This window comes from Acomys russatus, chromosome 4 (assembly GCF_903995435.1).
Source record: "Acomys russatus chromosome 4, mAcoRus1.1, whole genome shotgun sequence".
NCBI lineage: Eukaryota > Metazoa > Chordata > Mammalia > Rodentia > Muridae > Acomys > Acomys russatus.
In genome coordinates this window covers 79,761,840-79,781,242 of record NC_067140.1, presented here as the reverse complement: position 1 = coordinate 79,781,242, position 19,403 = coordinate 79,761,840, and the positions used below count along the sequence as shown (strand labels likewise).

The 19,403-nt window shown below is 45.6% G+C and overlaps 1 protein-coding gene across 1 annotated transcript in view; it reads left to right on the top strand.

Annotated features, from left to right (window-relative positions):
* Dzank1 (double zinc ribbon and ankyrin repeat domains 1) overlaps window positions 1–15,873 on the top strand; it is a 43,716-nt gene extending 27,843 nt beyond the window's left edge. The window contains exons 11-20 of the mRNA XM_051144770.1: window positions 2,775–2,939; window positions 3,470–3,677; window positions 6,280–6,383; window positions 8,138–8,212; window positions 9,568–9,664; window positions 10,112–10,212; window positions 13,489–13,569; window positions 13,998–14,125; window positions 15,167–15,241; window positions 15,596–15,873. Of these exons, the coding sequence (XP_051000727.1) occupies window positions 2,775–2,939; window positions 3,470–3,677; window positions 6,280–6,383; window positions 8,138–8,212; window positions 9,568–9,664; window positions 10,112–10,212; window positions 13,489–13,569; window positions 13,998–14,125; window positions 15,167–15,241; window positions 15,596–15,761 (1,200 nt within the window). The 3' untranslated portion in view covers window positions 15,762–15,873. The remainder of the gene's footprint in view (window positions 1–2,774; window positions 2,940–3,469; window positions 3,678–6,279; window positions 6,384–8,137; window positions 8,213–9,567; window positions 9,665–10,111; window positions 10,213–13,488; window positions 13,570–13,997; window positions 14,126–15,166; window positions 15,242–15,595) is intronic.
* The last annotated feature ends 3,530 nt before the right edge of the window (window positions 15,874–19,403 follow it).

The window sequence follows — 19,403 nt, the reverse complement described above, 5'->3', positions numbered from 1 at the left end:
TTTGGAAGAACAAACAGTGCTCTTACCCTCTGAGCCATCTCTCCAGCTCCTCTATGTGGTTTCTTAATTTAATAAGATTTATTCTGTGGCCCATCATATGCTCTAACTTAGAAGCACCTGAAATACACCTGAGATGTGTGTTTTCTGTCATTGTTAAATATGATATTCTGTAAATACCAGTTAAATAACTTTGCTGGGTTTTCTGTTTGTTTGCTTTGGTCTGGGTTTTTCTATTTCTTCTAGCAATTTTTGAAGAATAGTCAGTAAATAATTATATATACACATTAAAAATGAAAAGCTTAAAACATTGATTTTAAAAAGTCAAAGAGAAGCTGAGCATGGTAGCAGGCCTATAATCCTAGTATAGGGGTGAGGCAGGAGAACCCTGAATCCCAGGCCAGCCTTGGCTACACAGCAAAACTGTGACCCAAAAAGTGAACGAGAAAACAGAAAGAAAGTAAATTGAAGGCAGGAATAAGTGGAAGGCTACCACCCCATGTTCAGACATCAGGAGAATTAACATAGATAAAATGTCTGCAGTTTCCAAACAGTCTACAGAAACAGGGAAATCCTGTCAAATTTCAATGGCTTTGTTTTTTTTTTTTTTTTACAAAATGGAGAAAAAAATCGTAACGTTTATGTTGAATTATAAAAGACTTGGAGTAGTCAAGGCAATCTTAAAAGAACAAAGCTGGAGCCTTCACACTTCCTGATGTACTGCAGCACCTGAGTAATCAAACAGCCCGGTGCTGGCTTATGGAACAGCCCATGGAGCCCAGTAAGCCCACAGCTAGCCAGGAAGAAACCCACAGGTCTGCCACCGATTGATTTTTAAAATGTTTGTTTGTTTGTTTGTTTGGGTGTTTTGTCGTCATGTATGCCTGTGCACCTCAAAGGCCGGAAGATGGTGTTGGGTGCCCTCGGACTGGAGTTACACATGGTTGTGAGCTGCCACGTGGGTGCTGGGATTGAACTGGGGTCCTCTGGAAAAGCAACCTTCTTAACTGCTAAGCCATCTCTCTAGCCTCCCACCAGTTGATTTTGGACAAAGATTCTAAGTACACAAAATGAGGAAAGGATAATTTCTTTAATAAATTGTGCTAAGAAAATCAGATCTCAGCCTGCAGAGAGATGGAACCAGCTCTTTTCTTGTACCTTGTACCACAGTGAATTCAAAGTGAACCAATGATTTGAAACATAAGACTTGAAACTACAAAGCTACTAGAAGAAACAAGAAAACCTCTAGGACATTTTCTGGTGATGACTTTCTGGCTCTGGACCTAAAATATAGCAACAAAAATAGAAATGCATAAACGGGGCTACACAACAGGAAGCTGGTTCCACACCCCACAGCAACCAGCAGGGTAAAGACCTCAGCCGGGTGGAAGAAAACACTCAAACTACACTCACAAGTAGCTACCCACCCACTATGACAGACTGAATAGGCTCCATAACAAACGGTGCTTAAAATATGAACCAAGGACTTAACTAGACACTCTAAAAAAAAGTTACAGGTAGCACCCAGGCCTTGAGAAATGCCCGGTACCCCCATCCATCAGCTCGAGGCTAGTGAGGAGGCACTGCAGGGATAACACCTGTTGTGCAAGCCTCACAGCCCAAGTTTGATCCCTAGGACCCAGAGTGGAGGAACAAAACCAAGTCCCAAATTTGCCCTCTGACCTCCCTGTGCCCTCCTTGGTAAGCACATGTGTGCACACACACGTATACACTCATGCATTCCCACATATTTAGGCATGCACACACACATACATACAAATAAAGTAACTTTTTAAAAGATTTATTTATTATGTATACAGTGTTCTACCTGCGTGTACGTACACCTGCATGACAGAAGAGGGCTCCAGATCTCATTATAGATGGTTGTGGGCCACCATGTGGTTGCTAGGAATTGAACTCAGGACCTGTAGAAAAGCAGCCAGTGCTTTTAACCTCTGACCCATCTCTCCAGCCCATAAAGTAACTTCTAAATGAGATATTGCCTCACTCCAGTTACATGGCTGTTATCAAGAAAGCAAAAATTACAAATGCTGGTGAGTCTGTGGGAAAAAAAAGAACCCTATACACTAGTGATGGAAATGTAAGCTATATATAAATATATGGAAAACAGTCTGGAGAGACCTCTTTAAAAAAAAAATATATATATATATATATATATATATATTATCATGTGATCCAGCAGTCTCACTACTGGATATATATCCAAAGAAAATATCAATATATCAAAGAGATAGCTGCATCCCCTGGTCATTGCACTTCACATAGCCGTGATACAACTGCAAACTGACTGTCTCTCTTTTTTTTTTTTTTTTTTTTTAGTTTTTTGAGTCAGAGTTTCTCTGTGTAGCCTTGACTGTCCTCAAACTCGCTTTGTAGACAAAACTGGCCTCAAACTCACAGAGATCCATCTGGGATATATTCCTGTAAGTGCTTGTCCACGTGTAGGAGAAAGGCTAGAGGTAGAGCTGTTAGGTCAGCGGGCAGAGACATGCATTATTTTGATGGTTAGAGATTGTATGGTGTAGACTAGTTTACATGGCAGATTAAAACTGTAAAATTACCAGGAGTGGCGGTGCGTGCACGCCTTTAGTCTCAGCACCGGGGAGGCAGAGACAGGAGAATCTCTGTTAATTGGAGGCCAGCCTGGTCTACAAAGCGAGTTCCAGGACAGCCAAGGCTACACAGAGAAACCCTATCTCAAAAAACAAACAAACAAAAAATTCTCTAAAATCATAAGAATATTTTCTGTTCTCTAGCTTGGCATTTCTGCTACCCACTGTGTCTGCCCAAAATGCGGGGCCAGCAATCATCTGTCTGCCCGATTCTGTGGCTCCTGTGGTATTTATGTGAAGTCCATAACAAGATTTAGGATGAACAACAGCTTGGCCCTGGTTGCTGAGGGACCTCATGCATTTTCTGAGGTAAGAACTCTGTGTACCTTGCCCTGTAAATCAGTCCAAGAGAACAGAACCAAAATACATAGACCTTGAACATGGACTTTGAATTAGGTATGCCAATAAATTAAATTTAGGTTGGTGGCACACGCCGCCTTTAATCCTAACAGAGGCAGAGGCAGGAGGATCTCTGTGAATTCAAGGCCAGTCTGGTCTACAAAGCAAGTCCTGGACAGCCAAGGCTACACAGAGAAACCCTGGCTCAAAAAGCCAAAAGAACAACAAAAACACCTTTTAGTTCAAAGAAAGTTTGTAGGAGTTTTATTCTGATTTAAATTGTGTTCTGTGGCTGGGCAAGGTGGCACATGCCTTTAATCCCAGCACTCGGGAGGCAGAGGCAGGCAGATCGCTGTGAGTTCAAGGCCAGCCTGGTCTACAAAGTAAGTCCAGAACAACCAAGGCTACACAGAGAAACCCTGTCTCAAAAAAAACTTATATTCTGTGAATGGAGGTGGGATTGATTAATTAAAGTATGGTTTAACCTTCCTTGCTCACAGCCCCGATCTGCCTGGCAGCCTCTAAATGTCTCTCTGCCCACATCTGCTGCTGAGTCTAAGAAGGACACGGGCACGCAGACCTCTGGCCTGCTCTACCCATCTGGCAAGCTCCTGGCGAAGAAGGAGCTGGAGGCTGCATCTCACAGGCAGCGACAGGAGAAGATGAGTGACCACAGGCCGGTCCTCACGGCCGTCAGCCCAGGAAGAGGTGAGGGGACCGCCTGCTTCTGGTGGGAGGAAACACTTTCTCTGAAAGAACCGTCTGTATTTTCACCCTTTGAGATTTCTTTGTTCCTTTTCTTTGTAAGAACAGTCGCTTTTCCTCAAGCATTTACTCCTCCAATACTTTACCTCCTAGTCCATCAGTCTCCGGACACATGTGGGTTCCTTCTGTGTGGACAGGCTGAGTCTGTGTCATCACTGTCACCTGTCATTATGGCTTTTTAGTATATAAAATTCACGTAGTGTGAAGTTCACCTTTTAAATGTTTTAAGAGTGCAATTAAATGACATCAAGCGCCTTAATGATGTCACACAGCCTCCACCACTGTCTCCAGAACACACACCCCAGGGTAAGCCTGTGCTTCTCAGATGGTCACCTACCACATCCCTTCTCCTGTGTCCCGTCCCCCAAGTGCCAGAGTGCCCATCAGCCACTGCTCTGCCTGACTATGGCCCTGCCTCATCTGGACATTTCTTTGCCCCTTGTGACAGGCTTCCTGCACGAAGTGTCCCAGGGAGAGAAAGAGAGACAGACAGAGAGACATAGGAGAAACAGAGACACAGACAGACAGACACAGAGAGGAGAGACAGAGAAGGGGAGCTGTAGGGGCCCCAGCTTTATTTCTGGGAGAGGGGGGGCCTCTACAGGATCTAACCCCTTGAACATGTTTATAATGGCTACTTTGAAGTTTTGTTATAGCCCCAACATGCTATCTCAGCAGTTTTTCTCAACTGCTTTTTATTGTTTTGCTTGTTTGTTTTTCGAGACAGGGTTTCTCTGTGTAGCCTTGGCTGTCCTGGATTTGCCTTGTAGACCAGGCTGGCCTTGAACTCACTCACACAGATCTGCCTGCCTCTGCCTCCCAGAGTGCTGGGATTACAGGCATGTGCCGCCGTCCCCGGTGTCTGCTTTTTATTCTTAATTAGTTGAACTTTTGTCTTTCTTTTCACATTTCATGCTTTTCTGTTGGAACTGGAGATCTTAAATAGTTGATTATTTCAACTCTGAGCTAGTTTCTCCTCTAGGCTTGTTATTGCTATTTGCACATTTATCTGCCTAGCTGCTAGCTCCATCTTTCTAGTGACCCTGAGTTGGCCCTGCCGTATGACGCTGCTCTTTGGGGAGGCCGCGCCTGCACTCCGTCTTCCCGGCAAGTTGTGGGTTTGTGGCTTTGGAGAGGCTCCCAGCCACTGAGCATCGCTCACTGTCAGTTCGTTTGCTGTATTGTTTTCAGCCATGGTCTAGGCCATCAATCCTTCCACAGGCTGAGTTAATTAAATGTGGGATCTTTAACAGCAGTATTCTCTTAGGTTGGTATTCGAATGATTTTCTGATTCTTATTAGCTGGCTTTTTATCCTGGTTCTATGTAAAGTGGCCAACCTATGAGTTAACTCTTATTTGTAGTGAATTTATCAGCATTGTAACTGCCCCCCCCCCTTCCTTCTCTGGGTGCCGGTATTGAACTCAGGGCTTTGGGCATGTTAGGCAGCATTCTGCCAGTGAGCTAAATACCCAGCCCCTTGTAACTGTCTGCATTGTTCTGAGCTTAAACTTTCTCACACTTTGTTACAGTGAAGTCGGTTCTTTTGGGAAGAGCTTCTGAGCTCTGTTTTCTGGCCTTCCTCTCCTTGGGCAGAAATCTGTTTGGGCATTTTCTCTCAGAATGACGTTCATCCCAGGGAACACGTCAGTCACATAAGGTTTTCCATTTTTACCTCTTTCAAAAAGGACCTTTTTCAAGTGAGTCAAGAACAGGTGATTTGGGTACCCAGTCCCAACAATACCTCAGATCCGGCCAGAGCCTCCAGCCTATGAGTAATGACTGGGCAGGGAGAGGGAGAAGCCCTTTGACCACACCGGAAATGGGTGCTGGGAATTGAGCCCGGGTCCTCTGCAAGAGCAAGTGAGCTGCTCTCCAGCCTCTCCTCGTGGGTTTCTGAGCTAAAGGAGGCTGGTAGAGGATAACAGAGGTACCAACAAAACCTCAGTCGTTTGAGGGAACCCAGCCAGCAAGGAGAAAAGAAGGGCTAACTCATCCTGTCAGGGCCTGGCGGATAACGCCATCTTAGCTGGGATCCCACCCCAACCTGCCGCTCCTTGTTTAGGGCCTTCAGCCTGGGCAGAAAGGTGGGAGCCACTACATCTTTCTCCTGCATATGAGAAACCAAATGCCTAGGGTCAGCAAATCGCTCTGATTTCCAGGCTAAATGCATTAAAAACCCTGTGTAGACTAGAAAGGGCACAGGAACTTACTGGAGTAGTAGACGTGCTCTGAATGTTGACCGGGGTGGATACAACTGTCAACCCCACACACTTAAGATGGTGATGTCCATGTGAGACAACATAACACAGAAAGAAAGGCTTCACACGCAGCAGGGGTGGACATTGTTTGAAACGAGGTGATCCGTGATAATCATGCACAGTAGCCGGGGCGGTGGTGCAAGTCACTTTAGTGCCTGCTGGAGGTTCTGGAAGGAAAAGGTTGGCCAAGGAAAATAACCTGGCTGCGAATGCATATCCCACACTCAGTTTTTCTTTCTTAGATGTGGGAGAATTGTCTGTGTTTGGCTTCCTCTCGTTACTTTAGGCTACTGGAGAAAGCAGTTGGACCACATCTCTGCTCACCTCAGGTCCTATGCTCAGAACAACCCTGATTTCCGGGCCTTGATTGCAGAACCCAGGATGGGAAAGGTGGGTGAGATGAGGCTTTTACTCCAAGCATCTCTGTGATCAGGCCCCCCAAGACTTTGCTCCTGAATTGTGCCCTCCCTCCCTCTTCTGCTTTCCACCCTTATCCTGTGTCCTGCGAGGAACACAGACATGAACACAATAAGGTGGTGGGGGTTTTGGTTTTTCAAGACAAGGTTTCTCTATGTGTAGCCTTGCCCGTCCTGAATTCACTTTGTGGACCAGGCTGGCCTCGGAATCACAGAAATCTGCCTGCCTCTGCCTCCTGAGTGCTGGGAATAAAACCGTGCTCCACCACCATGTTGCAAGTCGTGTTTTTTTTTAATGGCACAAAATTGAGGTTATTTTGTGATGCGGTGCATTGTGTTGTGTTGTTTTTACTCTGTAGATCGTCATAGCAAGTCTTATTTGATGACCAGTGTAACTGGGGCCCACAGAGGTTTCGTGAGCTGCCCCAAAGTGCACTGCTGCATCTTGGCATTCAGATTAAAACAGGCCTGTGGATTCTAAGTCATGTGCCTTTTCTTTGGCACAAAATCATCACTAAGAGACAGTTCAATGGGAGAATATTTCCTGTTTATCACAAACTAAAAGGGACTCTTTCAAATCAGACCATCAGCTCCTCTGTCACAGAACCATCCAACACTAAACCCATCTTGCTTTCAAGTACTGCTTAGCTTCCTTTGATGAGTTATTTTGATAGTTTATATACACTTTGTCCTAATCTGGAATTCAGAGAACTGGGCCCTCTGGAACAAATGTGACCTACTGCCTACTTTCACAGCTAAAAGGCTATTGGATCAGAGATAGATCCATCCATTTACAAGTTAACTGTGACTGCTCTGAGCTGTAACAGCAAGGCTAAGCCTTTGCAATAGGCAACTTATAACCCACAAGACCTTAAAAAAATTACCATCTGATTCTCAAAAGAATTTGCTGCCCCACAGCTTACAGAGAAAGCTGGCAGCCCCTGCCTCACCACCCATTCACCAAGACGCCTTTTAGCAATCAGCAGCATGGATATAAAAAGGTCTACAGTAAAACCCTTTGTTGGAATGCTTTACACAGAACAGAAACTAAAATAACCTGTTATATACAGTTAGTCACACATAGAGTCCTAGAGTCCTTTTTCCTGGTGATGGAGGCCAGGACTTTGCTAAACCATGAAACCAAGGTGGCTGTGGAGGGTCCTGCAGCAGCAGTAGCCGTAGCAGTGGCAGGAGGGTCTAACTACATTATAGCCAGGAAACAAAGCTTAGCAGGAGAGGAGAGCCAGAGAAGCAACAGGGAAGCTACAGTTACAGCAGATTTGTGAATTCAGCCAAGCACAGTGGTGGCAGAGCCTAGCTGCTGCCAAGGAGACATGACTTTAGACAGTACTCATGTGTATGGGCAAAAAGACCACCTTTTCAAAATTAGCGATGTAGCCACATGGTTGGCTGAAGGAGTCTCCTGAAGAAAATATAAATTGCAATCTTGTTTCCTTATTCAGTCTGAGAGTCTCTGTCCTTAACTGAAGTATTTAGTTCATTTATAATTAGGATTATAGATCAGTTAGTTCTGAGTCTACTGTTTTGTTGTTTTCTATTTATCTCATCTAGTTTTCTCCCTTTGTTTCTCTATTCTACCTTTTGTGATAAGTATTTTATTAAATATAAAGGTGGACATCTCAGAATTCCTAGGGATTGAGTCCCACACCACAATTGAGAATTTTTTTTTTTAATTTTTGAGAATGTTCTTTAATTTTCTTTTAACAGCTTATCTTTGCTACTGTCCATGAAGATGGCTATGAAGTTAGCATCAGGCTGAACTATATTCAAGTCTCAAACAAGGTACATTATCCTTTACAGTAATTATTCTAATTTATGAACTGATTGAACTGGTGAACTGTGCCTTACAGTTTATAGAAATGCTTTTGTGTAATGAATAGAAGGGAAAGTTTCAGCTGGGCTCCGTGGTACACATCCATAATCCTAGCACTTGGGAAGGCAGAGGCAAGTGGATCTCTGAGAGTTCAAGGCCAGCCTGGAGTACCAGTCGAGTCCAGGACAGCCAAGACTACACAAAGAAACCCTATCTTGAAAAACAGGGAAAGAGAAAGTTTCAAATCAAATGAAACTTAGTATCTTAGTTAGGGTTTTATTGCTGTGAAGAGACACCATGACCACAGCAACTCTTTTGTTTGTTTTTTTGTTTTTGTTTTTCAAGGCAGGGTTTCTCTGGGTTAGCCTTGGCTGTCCTGAAGTTGCTTTATAAACCAGGCTGGCCTTGAACTCACAGCAATCCACCTGCCTCTGCCTCCCAAGTGCTGGGATTAAAGGAGTGCACCACCACACCCAGCTCAGCAACTCTTACAAAGGAGAACATTTACTAGAAGCTGGCTGATAGTTCAGAGGTTGAGTCCCCTGTCAGCGTGGCGGGAAGCATGGCGGCGTACTACAGACATAACGCTGGAGAAGGAGCTGAGAGCTCCACATCTGGGTCCACAGGCAGCAGGAAGTGACTGCCACACTGGACATAGCTTGAGCATCTGAGACCTCAAAGCCTGACCCAGTGATCACTTCCACCAACAAGACCTTACCTACTCTACAAGGCCAAACCTCCTCGTAGAGCCCCTCCCTGTGGTCCTATGGGGGCCATTCTCTTTCAAACCACCACAGATGACTTTCACAAGGAATTCCATAGGATTATATAAACACTTGTGCCAATCATCAAAGAGGCCTGCCGTCTGGCACAGAAGGCTATAGAAGGAACAAGAGTTGCTACCCGCCCTTGCTCTGGTACTCCTTGGGGTTATTTACAACTCACTGAAATTATATGTCTGGAATACAATGAACTTAGAAAAACACTGACAAAAATGTGTACTGATGTTCACTGTGACTTATATGTTTTATATAAAATAAACCACTTGGAAGAGCAAGGCAGGAGGATTTCTAGGTAAAGGCTGGAGTACATTCATGGCCATCTGAGACAACTTCACGGGATTCTGAATTAAAAATAGACAGTACCTTGGGGATATAGCTTAGTAGCAGAGTGCTTGTCTACTGTGTGCAAGGTCCCCAGCCTCATGCCTGACTGTGCAGGCAGGTTCCGTGTCCCTCCTAGGAGCAGGCTAGCAGTAATCATTCTCTCTGTTGAGACATGGTCGCCCCATAATTAGTGATGCTTGAATGTTCTCATTGGCCAGAGCCTGTACCTCAACAAGTCAGTGAATCTCAGTGACCACTTTCTGAGCAGTGTCACCGAAGGTGGCAATGAGCTGTATGGCAGCAGGCCCAGCTTGGGTAAGTTATACCCTTTGTTGAGTTTTCACTAATTATCCAAGAATTCACTGATGGGTCAAGGATTGATGAGACTTGTATAAAAATGTGAAGCCAAATCACAAATCTCAACATGTTCTGGGCACTTTATTTCTCTGGCTTCTTTAGAGCTGGGGTGTGACATTTGAAGTCCTTCACAGGGCTTGGGAGGTTTATTTGCTGTAGCTGGCATGGTGGTGGTGGGGTGTACATGGGCTTTTTAACTTAAAATTTAAGTCCCCTTTTCCCTCACTCACTCATTTTCCAGTTCCTGGATAGGGGTGGTCAATGGTCCTTCCTGCCATGTTAAAAAAAAAAAATTCTAGAAAATCCATTTTGTCCTTGTGACTTTTGAGGGGCATGGGAGAAGTGCCTCCTTGATGTGGGAGGTAAGGCAGGGTCATTGTGGTCTCCAACTCTTTGTCGTTTCAGTGAGTGCCTACAGCCAGAGCACCTCAGACACTCCCGATAGTGTCAAGAAGACGAAGAGTCTCAAGACCAAAAACTTCCACAGAAACCCAGAACCACTCACAGTAGGTGCACTTCTTGGTCTTTGTAGCTCTTTTGCAGCCTGTTGTTTCAACATTTATTTGGCATTTTGTGGTTTTGTTGTTGTTGTTTTGGTTTTGGTTTTTCGAGACAGAGTTTCTCTGTGTAGCCTTGGCTGTCCTGGATTCACTTTGTAGACCAGGCTGGCCTCAAACTCCTGAGTGCTGGGATTACAGGCATGCACCCCCATGCCTATTTGGCATTTTGTAATGGGGAATGCTCTCTCAATTTCTCCTCTTTAAACAACAGTGTTGTTTTATTTTGTAGAAGCAGAATCCTTTAAAATACTTCAAGATAGTAAACTAGAACTATTTTTAAAGTGTCATCATTTTCCTGGATTATCTCTGTTTTTTCTGGGGTCAATTCTGAGAGCTCATCTTTCCCTGTCTTGTATTTGGTTTGGCTAAATACATAATGATCCTTCGTTGTCTAATCACTTAATAAATGAAGGGCTAGTTGGATCAGCACTTGTGCCTCGCCTGGGTGTCCAGTGCAAGTGCCAAGCATGGATAGGTGTGTGAGTTGAAGCCCCTGTGAGGCGGGCGATTATAGATGGGGTTTCTTTGTTACTGTTTTGCTGTTGTGAAAATATACCATGACTAAGGCATCTTACAAAAAAAATAAAAAGAGTATAATTGAAGGCTTGCTTATAGTTTTAGAGGGTGTATCATCACCCTGGCAGGAAGCATGGTGACATGCAGACAGATACTGAGCAGTAGCTGAGAGCTACATTCTGATCCACAGGCAGAGAGAGAGAGAGAGAGAGAGAGAGAGAGAGAGAGAGAGGGAGGGAAGGAGGGAGGGAGGGAGAGAGACAGAGAACTGGACTTGACATGAGCTTTTGAAACATCAAAGCCCACCCCAGTGACATACCTACTTCAAGGCCATGCCTCTTAATCCTTCCCAAACAGTTGTACTCACTAGGGACGACGTATTTAAACATATCCATTCAAACCGCTACAGTGGGACCCACAGAGTTACGAGGCAGGATGCAGAAGCACTGGGCTCTCCTGGGCTGCCACTGTAGCCGGTCTTCCCTCTGGTGGCAAGGATGTTCATGGTGGGATGTGCTCCCTAATGTTTCGACTCCGCCTGAAGCTGTCCCCTTCCCCTCACACCCTCCCTTGTGACTGTGCTCTGCCCTTCACCCATCAGAAGCTTTTTTTGGGTAAATCATGTGATTTCTATTAAACAGTTGCAGGGGCTTAAATAGAAAGTATGGTTTTCCTACCCTCACATAGGAGTTGAGGGGAGGAGTGTCAGCTGTCTGTGCCAGTCACAGCAAGCCCTCCAGTAGTGTGCTCTTGCCTACAGCCTGCTCCCATGTCTACCCTCTTTACGGACTAACTTTCAGAAGTACTCAGCTAGAGAAAAAACACTCAGATCCCTGGGTCTTAGGTTGTTTTTGGTTGGTTCGTTGGTTGGTTTTTGCTTTGCTTTCATCTACTTTGGTCTTCTTAGAAATCCCTCAGAATCACTAGTCCACTAATGGTGGCTATCACTTCAGGATTTTCTAAAGTTTTAAGATTTTGGCTTTTAAAATACATATCATGAGTAATCTCACAGGGAGCTTTGGATAAAGGGGTAGAGGGAGCCCCGCTGCCTTCCCAGTCACTGCCCCTCTTGGGCTGCAGCACAGAGAACAATTGTGAGGAGCGGCAAGCCAGAAGTAGGGGCAGACATATGGGGTGCTTTCCTGCTCCCTGGGTTCTGCCAGGCTCTGGGGCTTCCGCAGTGGGCATGCCCCAGCCTTCGTGCTTACATCTCAGCTGCTCTGAAGGCAGGGACTGTTTTCTTGCATTTTCATGACCCTCTTGCAACATAATGCCTCACATACACTAGTAAATTTTGAAGAGAGACTTTGTGCTTGCTTACGCCCTCCACCTCCCCCTTTCCTGAGTTGGAAACAGTGAGTATAAGAGAAGTATAGCATTCCTTAAATTAACAGCTTATAACTTTGGAGGCCACACCACCTTAGTCACTGCGTGCCTTTACTTTCTCGTCTGCACTCACCAGCTCCAGCTGTGTAGTGCTTATTTTGAGCACACCCCAATATGGCCCCCGAGCTCATGAAAGCTACACTCCAAACATTTCCCCATAAGGTAAATTCACCGTGCCTAGGTGCCATACCTAAGACCCATGCTGGGGGTTTTCTGATTATGATACAATACTTTGTTCCAAGAAATTCACCAGAGAGGTGTGGTGACAAACAAGGAGCAATGTAGCTCGAACCCTCGGAAAGGCCTGGCCACCTAGGAAGGCAGGTGGAACAGGCTTTGTCAGCACTTTTACAAAGAGCAGTCAGGGTCCCTGTGTCCATGCAAAGCATGCCCTGGATCCAGTGGCAGAAGCATCCTAAAAGCAATGTGCTTGGCCGGGCGTGGTGGCGCACGCCTTTAATCCCAGCACTCGGGAGGCAGAGGCAGGTGGATCGCTGTGAGTTCGAGGCCAGCCTGGTCTACAAAGTGAGTCCAGGATGGCCAAGGCTACACAGAGAAACCCTGTCTCGAAAAAAACCAAAAAAAAAAAAAAAAAAAAAAAAAAAAGCAATGTGCTTGTTTGGGCTGACTTCCTTCCGTCTCCTAGTATTTAAAGTCCTTTCTATGTGTGAAAAACAAAGAAGACGGATAATGGTGAAGTTCACAGCATTTTTAAAACACAAAAGAAATTCTTCATATGTCTATGAACAAATGAAAGCATTTTTTTCTAAGCAAGAGGCAGGCTCTGTTGGTTCCATTTCTCGGGTGTGCGTGAGATATGTCATAGTGGCCAGGCCTTAAGCACTCTAGCAAAGCCTGCAGAGGAGATTCTAGGTTTCACCCGAGCTGCCCTTCCTAGGAATATTCATGACAAAGCTAGCGAGGTTTCTGAGGTTTGTGTTGCCTCTCATGAGCCTCGTTGCCCTTGGTTGTATAAAACAATGTCAAGGCTGTGTGGCCTTACCTACAGCAAGGCTTGGGAGCTGAGCATGGGTTATACATGTTAGTTATACATACATATCTGTACTGCTACATATGGAAGACTGTGGACACACAAAAACACTCACACATACACATGTATGCACGCACACACACATGCACGCACACACGCACACACACCACCTTCGCTCAACACTCACCCATCTATGTGGTTCAACAGAGAATGTGGCTGCTAGGCTGGGAGAGAGAGGGGGATTGATTGTGCCTTGAGTCTTGGGGCTGGGATTCTGCAACACAGATACACAGAAGTGATGGATATGACCACATTCTGTCATCCTGCAGCCTGAAAGCAGACTCCTGCTGGAGGAAGTTGGCCCTGCAGGGAAAGGAAGACTGTCTGTGCTGGAACAGCTGCTAGATGAAGTGAGTGCCCCCAGAACAGGCAGAGATCAGCCTGCATGCACCTGCTGCCTGTTACCTAAACACTATGCGCAAATGGGGTAATGACTAGTCAACAGCTTTACACTCTTTGTTACTCTGCACATGTGACCCAAGCCTCGTGTCTATGCGGCTAGACAGAATCCCTGCTCCAGGCCACATTTACCTCAGCCACTTTCCTAACACGACAAGGTGGCTTCTCCTGATGTGGGGAAGACTTAAACAGCTGGGGTCTTGGCGGCTGTGCCCTCTGTAGCTACAGTCATGTTTCCCCGTTCTCCCTCCCTTTGATTTATACTCAAATTAATGCCGTCATCCCTCTCTAGGACATTTGTTGCTCATTGTGAGATGGCAGATGGTCAATGTTGAATTCAGGCTTCTGTGGCCAGTTTGTCCTTTCCCATGACCCACAGGGAGCAGACCCTAACTGCTGTGATGGTCAGGGGCGACCTGCTGTTACTGTGGCTGTTGTGAACAAACACCATGAAGCCATTCCAGTTCTCGCTCAGAGAGGAGCAGACATCGACCAGCAGTGGGGACCGTAAGTGACACCTTGAAGGGACAGTAGGCACCCTGTTGTGACTAGGTATAACTCACAGGTTCTGCAGCAGTAGACTCAGTCCAGACAAATGCCCTCTCCACTTGGAACTACTCAGAACTGCTTTAATCTATTTCAGCCTTAGTAAGAGGCTGAATAGGGTGTTTTCTAACCAAGAGTGTAAAGCTACTCTGGATAGAACAGGTTGCTGCCTTACTGTGGTCTTCCTTAATTTCCTAGTTCATCTCTACTCCGCAGTGACATGGGTGGACAGTGATTTCACTGCAGACACTGAGTCCTGCCTTGGGCAGTGCCCATCTATCTGACTGGTGTAACCGTGCGCCTACAGGTCCCTTGAGTCCCAGTACTGAGGTTATGCCTATCCGTTTGACCGGGGGAGTAGTGCCACCCACACTGTGTTATCAAGGTCACCCTGAGCAGCATTTAACTTACGTGGGGGGAGAAAGCCAGGCTGGGGGCCACCCTCCCAAATAAACACAGATTTTTCCTTCCTTTTTAGTAGTTGCCAGTAAAGGGAAGTAGATTTGCTCCCAGAAAGTCAAATGCTACTAAATCTAGTTCAAATATATTCATAAAAAGTTTAGACTTGAGCAGGACACAACTTTGATCTCAGCGCTTAGGATGCAGAGGCAAGTGGATCTCTGTGAGTTCAGGGCCAGCCTGGTCTACGAGGTGAGTTCCAGGACAGCCAGAGTTACATAGTGACGTCCTATCTAGAAACAAACGAACAAAAAGAGTTTAAACCTTTCACCACGGCCTTTGCCCTGGAGCTGGACTCAGTAGCCCGAGGAACACGCTTCATGTCCCCTCTGTCCTTCCACTCTTACTATCAGCCGTTCAGAGACCTGGCCTTCCTGCTGCAGAGAGGCTGGGCCAGCTGTTCCTTAGCAAGCCAGAGTTAGGGCCAGCAAGAGCATTCAGCAGGTCAAGGCACCTGTCGCCAAACCTGAGGACCTGCGATTCGTCCCTTCCCATGTCCTGATAACAGCAAAGATTTACCCAGGAAATGTTTCCCACAAATAGGTTCAGAAACACAGCTCTTCATGAAGCAACTCTGCTTGGCCTGGAAGGAAGGGAGAGCATCGCCACTTTACTGGGGTATGTTCAAAACCTGAAGGTACCAGTGACATCTCTGCTGACACTGAATGCTGTTAGAGGGTCCTACCTTCTGAACTGTTATTCCTGCCCACGAGGGCCACTACTGCACAAGGAGTGGCACCCCTCATTGAACGTGGTTATAGGACTTTTGACCAAGTTGGGACCAATGACTGAGACAGGCAATTGAATATTTGAAATCACACAGTCCCTTAAAAGGTTACAATGTAAAGTCACTCTGATAGCTGAAGCCTCTCAGTTGCCTCTTTGTGGCAGATTTGGGCCAAGGGATAGTCAAGCTCCTAGAGTCATTTGCCTGAATGTCCCTGAGAGACTGTTTCTCCACTTCCTTCGCAGGTGCAATGCAAACACCCAAAAGAAGAACTCAAGAGGCCAGACAGCATATGACATAGCTTTGGAGATTGGGGATGACCTCACATCTTCGCTGTTTGCCACTAAATTCAGCCAAGGTCTAGAAGACCAACTTTCCCCACCTGGGAACCACATCTTAAATGACATTTAGATCTGAGGTACTCAGGAGGCTGCAAAGAGACCACAGTTATAGCTGTCCTTATTTAAGTGTTAAGAATTATGGTTGAAAAGAGCTCATAAGACTTAAGAGTGTGTGTGTGTGTGTGTGTCTCTGTGTGTGTGTCTCTGTGTGTCTGTCTCTGTGTGTCTGTGTGTGTGTCTGTCTGTGTGTGTCTGTCTATGTCTGTCTGTCTGTGTGTTATAAGAGATTAACCCCAGGCCTTGCTGATGCTAGGCAAGTATTGTACCACTGTGCTATATCCCTAGCTTTCTTTGTTTTGAAATAGGGTCTTCTGCAGTTGCTCAGGCTGGCCTTGAACCCACCCTGCAGCATAGACAAGCCTTGAACAATTCCGGATCTTTCTGTCTCAGCCTCTCGAGTAGCTGAGGTTACAGGCCATGACCAACAGACCCAGCTCTTTTTAAAACACTGGGATAACTACCCAATACCACATGGACCTTGGAGTATGGTAAAATTAACACATGCTTTTTAATGTTTTATTTTCTGATTTGTTTTGTTTGTTTGTTTGTTTGTTTGTTTGTTGAGACAGGGTCTCAGTATATAGCCATGGCTGACCTAGAATTTACTAGGTAGACCAGGTTGACCTTGAACTCACAGAGATTTATCTGCCTCTGCCTCCCAAATGCTGGGATTTAAGGCATGTGCCACTATGTCCAGATTTTTTTTTAATGTTTTATTGGTATTTTTTTCATTTGGTTTTTACAAGACAGGGTTTCTCTGTGTAGCTTTGGCTATTCTGGACTCACTTTGTAAACCAGCCTAGCCTCAAACTCACAGAGATCCACCTGCCTATGCCTCCTCAAATGCTGAGATTAGAGGCATGTGCCACCATGCCCGGCTTATTGATTTTTTGGTTTTTTGAGATGTGGTTTCTCTGTGTAGCTTTGATTGCCCTGGGCTTGCTTTGCAAACCAGGCTGGCCTCGAACTAGCAAAGATCCACCTGCCTCTGCCTCCCTAAGTGCTGGGATTAAAGGCGTACACCACCACTCTCGGCGCTTAATAATTGTGAAATTTGCTTTTTTTTTTTACTTTTTGTTTTTCTTTATTGTTCTTTTCGAGACAGGGTCTCATGTGTCCTGTCCTAGAACTTGCTGTACAGCTGCGAATGACCTTGAATGGCTGATCGTGCTGCCTCTACCTTCTAAGTGCTGGGGTCACAGACTTGTACTACCACACTGGGTTTTGTGTGGTACGGGGGATTGAACCCAGGGCTTCATGCATGCTAACCAAATACCACACCATGAAGTAAAGTTGGTCATTCCAAGACCAGTTACTAATTTGCTTTTCAATAGGTAATAATTACGACATGTGGTTCAAGATAAAAAAGTATAAAAGTTCTATATAATAAAGCTCTTCTCATCCAGGTTCTTCAGCCACTGTTTCCTCCTCAGAGTCAGCCATGTCTCTGTAGGGGTGGGTACCTTATATAATCACATATGTGTGTGTGTGCACAAGGAATATAGCGTAAAGTATACAGCACGTATATATCCTCCCCTGCTTTTATAGGAATATATATACATATAAAGCTTAATTAAATAATTTATAAGAATTCATAGCAGAATGGCTGTGTCCTTATCTTAGCAGAAACAGTGTGTCTGAGAAGTCTTTCCCCGTGATTCAGAACTAGGTGACCATGTCTCACGCTCCCTCCAGCTGGACTCTGTCCATCTCCAGGCTCTTCTCCTCCCAGAGTTCTCCCTGCATGGTGGTGACCTCTCACCCACAGCAGATGGGGGTCTGAAAGCAATTCTACATGGATGAGAGCTGTAAGAAATGGCTCTCTCTTTCCTAAGTGGTCACAGAAATGTGCTCCTAGGAATGGGCCCCACGCTGCAGTAACTCAGATCCTACTGAAAGCAAGACTACACGTACTCAGCATGACACTGCGTTCATGGCTGCTCCTCTTCCCCCAACTCATGTCCTCACCCGCCGTGTGATGTGCACGTCACTTCCAGCAGGGAAGGAGAGGCACTTCCTACAGACATGGGGACATGTGGTACGTGGTGTCAGATGTTCTGCCACTGCAATTTTACAGGCGTTTTGTTTTGTACCTTCCTGGGCAAAAAGAATTTAGCATTCAGGCCCCTCCTTTGGAGAAAGCGCCACCATGGAACAGAGCCTCATTATTCACAGGCCTCCAGCAGCTATGTCTCTTGCCTTTATTTAAGAAGAGCACATGTGAGTCCACATGGACAGACGGGTGGTTGGCAGCTTGCTTGCCTCTATGTGTGACAGCTCACACAGTTGGTCACAATCAGTGGCCAGTTGTAATTATGATCCCACATTCTTCAGAGCTATTTTTGCCAGAAGTCACTCTATAAATCCTGTTGATCAATTTGAAACCAAAATACTCTGCCTGGATATCTGGTCTCTGTGTGTGTCTCTTGAAAACACAATGGAGGATGGCTAAAAAGATCTTTTGCAGACGTGTTATAAGAAAGCATGTCTGACAACCATGGAACTATTCCCATAGACACATGCCGGCACACACATGGAGTTGGCATAAAACAATCTTAGATACAGCATAGGGTTGTACAAACAGAAAGTGGCAAGAGAAGACCGAGAAATTAGACAGCTAAAGTTGTTGAAATGGTATGTCGATGGTATGGTTATGGTTCTTATTACACAAGAAAGAGGGTCTGTGGGCAGAGAATGACGTCACTGAGGCAGAGATGCTCAGGGACCGCACATGAGAGGGAGAGAGTGGAGGCCAGTTGATGGGACGGATGTTCTCTTGTGGAGTGGTCGTCTGAAGGATGGACATACATGGCTCAAGGGAGGAGCATCGGTCCAGCAGGATACTTCCTCAGCCTGTTGTCTGTCTAGGGCTTTAGTGGACTCAGAGGACTCTTGAATTCTCAACTGATTGGTGGAGACAGACCAACTAATGGGACATTCTGCACAGCCTATGTTGTTTGAGGGTAGGTAAATTCATTGTACAATGTCATAGCACAGTCCAGCTCATGCTGAAAGACTGTATGTAACCCTTTCCCCACAAAAAATACCTGAAGGCCTCAGTAAGTCTCTCCGGCTGGTCCCCCTCTTACTCCCCTAGAGCCTCTGTCTTTAGCAGAGTTGTGTTTATAAGGCTGAGACAGAAGTTGCGTTCTCCAGCAGCGGGCGACTTGTCTCCTGTGACCTCGCAAGTAGAGCTCTTCTTTGTTTTTAATCTGTTACCATTTGGGCCCAGGATGGATTTTCTCATCCTAGGTCTCTGTATCTGTTATAGGAGCCCAGGAGGAGTTGTAGAGGCTCTTGCTTGGTATTTTTGGCAATATGCAGTCTGTAGGTTTGAATTAGGTTCAGATTGCCCAAAGTGTTGGTCCAAAATTATATCTACAAAAATGGATTATAAAGTCTGAGAGTCTGAAAGCTGCCCTAGCCTGACTGAATGCAAACCCTTTAGAGTGCAGGCAGCATCTCATCGGCCGTGTACCACCGGGACCCTGTTGGAAAGGAGGCTGCGCCTTCCTGCGTTCCTGCATGACAGACAGCAACGAGCTGGTGACCCCCTTGTATAGTCTCAAGGTTAACATGTTGAAGCACTGTTTTTGGTTGCCTAATACTGTGACGTATCTGTGTAAGTAGTCTGTTCCCTTCAGCAAGCTTC